General features: G+C 38.8%; 1 protein-coding gene across 1 annotated transcript in view; it reads left to right on the top strand.

Moving 5' to 3' along the window:
* Nucleotides 1-4,392, top strand: part of Kif11 (kinesin family member 11) — a 49,131-nt gene that overhangs the window by 27,386 nt on the left and 17,353 nt on the right. The window contains exons 11-13 of the mRNA XM_005352191.2: nt 1,762-1,849; nt 2,840-3,028; nt 3,468-3,675. Of these exons, the coding sequence (XP_005352248.1) occupies nt 1,762-1,849; nt 2,840-3,028; nt 3,468-3,675 (485 nt within the window). The remainder of the gene's footprint in view (nt 1-1,761; nt 1,850-2,839; nt 3,029-3,467; nt 3,676-4,392) is intronic.

Consider the following 4,392-nt stretch of genomic DNA (forward strand, 5'->3'; position numbering starts at 1 on the left):
TCGAGACCAGCCTGGTCTACAGAGCTAGTTCCGGGACAGGCTCCAAAGCCACAGAGAAACCCTGTCTCGAAAAACCAAAAAAAAAAAAAAAAAAAGATCTCGCTTTTGAGAGTATGCATTTTCATCTCAGTATCAACACTAGCTTATCTACTTAGATCAAAAATATGAAGAGAAGAATGTAGTTATAAATAATGTAGCAAATAAATGCATCTTAATATGTTCTAACAAGCAAATATATATTTAAGGTAGTACAGTCAGTCCTGTTTTTATTTAAACAACAACAAAAAACCCCATCCCATTACTTTGCTTCTGGAATTGGGCGGGGCACTTATCCATCCTTTCAGCAGGCTATCAGGTCATCTTCCTGTTGTTTCTATTGGCTCCCTGAAGGAAACATTATGTTGCTGTTTCATAGCAGCACCGTTTAAGCACACCTTTGCCCAGATCTGAGCTGATTAACAAAAATGTTGGAGAGAGCACAAAGGTTAAGTATGCAAAACAGTTCTACATTTCTGCACCGCCCTAGACCTCATCCAGGCCTCTTTGATGGTCTCATTGTGGGTGGAGAATGCTACTGGCATCTAGTAGATAGGAATCAGTGATGTTACTGAATATCCTAACATGTGCAGGATAGCCCACTGCAAAAATTACCTTGTACAAAGCACCTGTGCTGCTGAAACCAAGAAATTCTGCCCTAGTGAATCTCACAAGGCCCAGTCCTAGGCGTGTTAACAGTATACCTAGCACTAGTATAATTGTGTATGTGGCGTCCCTGTAGATAAAGAGGATTGATACTGTTCCATATGCATACTTTGATTCAGTCTTCTAGGTGGTTTTCAACATTAATCTCACCCATTTCTTGTGATGTTTCATGTCTTCAAGTATTAATTAATGACTTACAACATGGGGAGGCATCTTTATATTATGTATCTATGATTCACTGATTGGAGTCACTTGTAATCCCCACCCCCAATCTCCACTTTGTGTTACCTTCCCTCTCTGTCAGGTTTTTTCTTCTTAAATTTTGTTTTGTTGTTTAGAGACAGGCTTTTTCTGTATAACACTGGCTGTTTTGGATGTCGTTCTGTAGACGAGGCTGGCCTCAAACTCAGAGATCCCTACCTCTGTCTCCCAAGGCATGCTTCACTGCTGTTATTTTATAGTGCTAAGGACCAAATCCAGAGTCTTTCTTGTGCTTGCTGACAAGCACCCTGTTACTGAGCTACTCCCAAGCTCCTTTGCATCTCGAATTTGGTTTGCACACCATACCTTTCTTTCGTAGATAAAGGTCTTCAGTTTCAGGGTAGAGGTCAAATGAGAAATGTTAATTTATATAACAGTGAAGGGCTGGAGGGATAGTTTAGTTGTTGAGATCCCTGGCTCTTCAGAGTATCCAGGTTTAATTTTCATCACTGGCATGGTGACTGACAACCGACTGTAATTCCAGTTGCAGTGGGATCTGATGCCCTCTTCTGGTCCCTATGGACACCAGGCATGTAAGTGGTATGCAGACATACATGCAGGCATAACACTCATCCATAAACTAAGAAGGAAGCAGTTGTTGCGTTTTACACTTATTATTTATTTACTATTTATCACCACTTAAGTCACACATGGGGGTAAGAAGTGTGGAGTTGATTTTATGTAGCTGCCATAATTTTGTTATAATATGTTGTATTTTGTTATATAATAAGATTAAAATTTTTTAGGATTTAGAACAAAACATTAACTGTTAAATTTGTATTAAACTCTCTGTTTTAGAGCCATGAATGGAAAATTAACTGTTCAGGAGGAACAAATTGTTGAGTTGGCTGAAAAAATCGGTGTTCTTGAGGAGGAGCTCAGTAAGGTAGGCACTCTGGGTGACATGCAAGATCACTTGAAATGCTGAAGGAAATTTAGAATTTGTAGGGACTTTTTTCCTCTTTTGAACGAATTTTTTTCTTTTTGATTCTTCAACTGAAATTTATTTTTTACCTTTGGTTGTAATGAAAAAGCTTCTGTTTGACTCTTATTAATACAACTTCAGAGGAAGTCAGTCAGACATTTGCATAATAACTGGGTTGTGGTTTTGAGAAGTGTATTTTAAACAATTTCATTGCTGTGTAAATACTATAGAATATACTTGTACAGACTTCCAAAGCCTGCTACAGGTCTAGGATTCATGGTAATACTCAGTTTTTATTTTTAGTTTGAGACAAGTCTCTTGTAGTCTAGGCTACACTCAAACACATGCCTTTAATTACTTAGGAGGCAGAGGCAGATGGATCTCTATGAGTTAGAGATCAGCCGAATCCAAGCTGTCCAGGGCTACAAGAACCCTCCTCAAAAGAGCAACAAAACTATAGCCACAGATGATTTTGAACTTCTGGTTCTCCTGTTTCTGCCTGGGATTATAACAGTGCATCACCAGGCCTTTTTTTAATGCAGAGCTTGGGGTGGGACCTACAGCTTTGTTTATGCTAAGTAAACCTTCTACCACTTGAGCTTTCTCTCCTGCTCCTTTTCATGTTAAAGATTTCAGAAACTGGGAGACATTGGACACTTAGACAAGCAACTGGACCCTTTCTGAACCACCCTCATGTGGCACCTTTATAATGACAATCCACTGAAGTCCTGGGCGGAACACCACATTAGACCTGTTATTTAAATTTTGAATAAGCTTTCTAGGAAGAAACGAGATACCATTAAAATACTCTAATAAGTCTAGCAAACTATTATGATTTTTGCATTTAAAGAATTTGTTTTGTTTTCCTAATGTTATTAACTAGCTAAGTGTTTCACCAACCACCAGCATTTTTCTGATTCTTAAAAGAATTGTTTAATGTATTATGTGTAGGTTACAGAATTATTTGTGGATAGTAAAAATGAACTTGACCAGTGTAAATCCGACCTGCAAACAAAGACCCAGGAACTTGAAACCACCCAGAAACATTTGCAAGAAACAAAATTACAACTTGTTAAAGAGGAATATGTCTCTTCAGCCTTGGAAAAAACTGAAGCGAAGCTTCATGATACAGCCAGCAAGGTTTGTACTTGTATTGAAAACATTGAAGGTAGAAGTATCCTTGTTTGCTTATGCTTTGATTGTGAGATTTTAATTTATTCATTCTAAATGTTATTTGTGTACATTTATGAAACAATATTGCACTATTTGACCCATGTTTCTTTTTAAAACTGGAATGAAAGTAATACATTTTTATCAGGTATACTTTTGAGGAGACAGTAAAATAAAAGGAAAAACATTTGTGCTAAACATAATTACTGGAATGATTTGCCAACTCAGTTTTCTGTGTACAGACGGCTGGCTGGGAGAGAGCAGGCTTGGTGGGGACTCGACATTCGAGCACTGGATCATTAGAGTGTCTTGTTCTCACCAGAGACAGAGCCTTATGGAGCACGGGTAAATTGATCAGACTGTTTTTATGTTATCTTTTTCATTTTGTTTCTTTGTTTAAACATAACAGTTACTTAACACAGTTAAAGAAACCACCAAGGATGTATCTGGTCTCCATTCTAAACTGGACCGTAAGAGAGCGATTGATGCACACAATGCTGAAGCTCAGGGTGTTTTTGGCAAAAACCTCAACAGTCTGTTTAATAATATGGAAGAATTAATTAAGGATGGCAGTGCAAAACACAAGGCCATGCTAGAAGTTCACAAGACATTGTTTGGTAAGTTTAAGCATTTCTGTGGGTATGTGTCGGGTGCGTGTGTGTGCATGAATATAGAAGCCGGAGAACAACCTCAAATGCTATTCTTTAGGGACCATCCATTTTTTAATTTTAAGAGTTATTTTATTTTTGGTTGCATGTATCTGATAATGTCTGTATGTGTGAGTGCATGTACCCAGGGTGGGCTAGAGGTGTTGGATTACCTCCATTGGAATATGAGCCACCTGATAATGAGTTTGGGAATCAAAATCTGCTTCTAGTAGAGCAATATATACTCTTAACCATTGGACCATCTCTAGCCCTCCACCTTATTTCTTTGGGGACAAAATCTTTCATTGACCAAGTAGACGAGGTTGGCTGGCTCAGTTGAACCCCAGGCTAGCTCACTCACTCACTCTCACACTCTCTTCTCTTTCTACCTTCTCTCTGCCTTCGACCTGCTTTCTTCCCTCTCTTTCGCTTTTTCCCCTCTACACTGCCTCCCATTTCTTCCCCTCCCTCCTCTCCCTGGTCTCTCCCTCCCCTTTCTTCCTTCCCCCACTATTACACCAGCTGGTTTTAATAATCCTTCTGTCTCTACTTTTTTTTTTTTTAAGATTTATTTATTGGTTATATATAGCATGTTTTCCTGCACACCAGAAGAGGGCATCAGATCTCATTACAGATGGTTGTGAGCCACCATGTGGTTGCTGGGAATTGAACTCAGGACCTTTGGAA

This window comes from Microtus ochrogaster, chromosome 8 (genome assembly GCF_000317375.1).
Source record: "Microtus ochrogaster isolate Prairie Vole_2 chromosome 8, MicOch1.0, whole genome shotgun sequence".
In the NCBI taxonomy this organism is placed as follows: Eukaryota; Metazoa; Chordata; class Mammalia; order Rodentia; family Cricetidae; genus Microtus; species Microtus ochrogaster.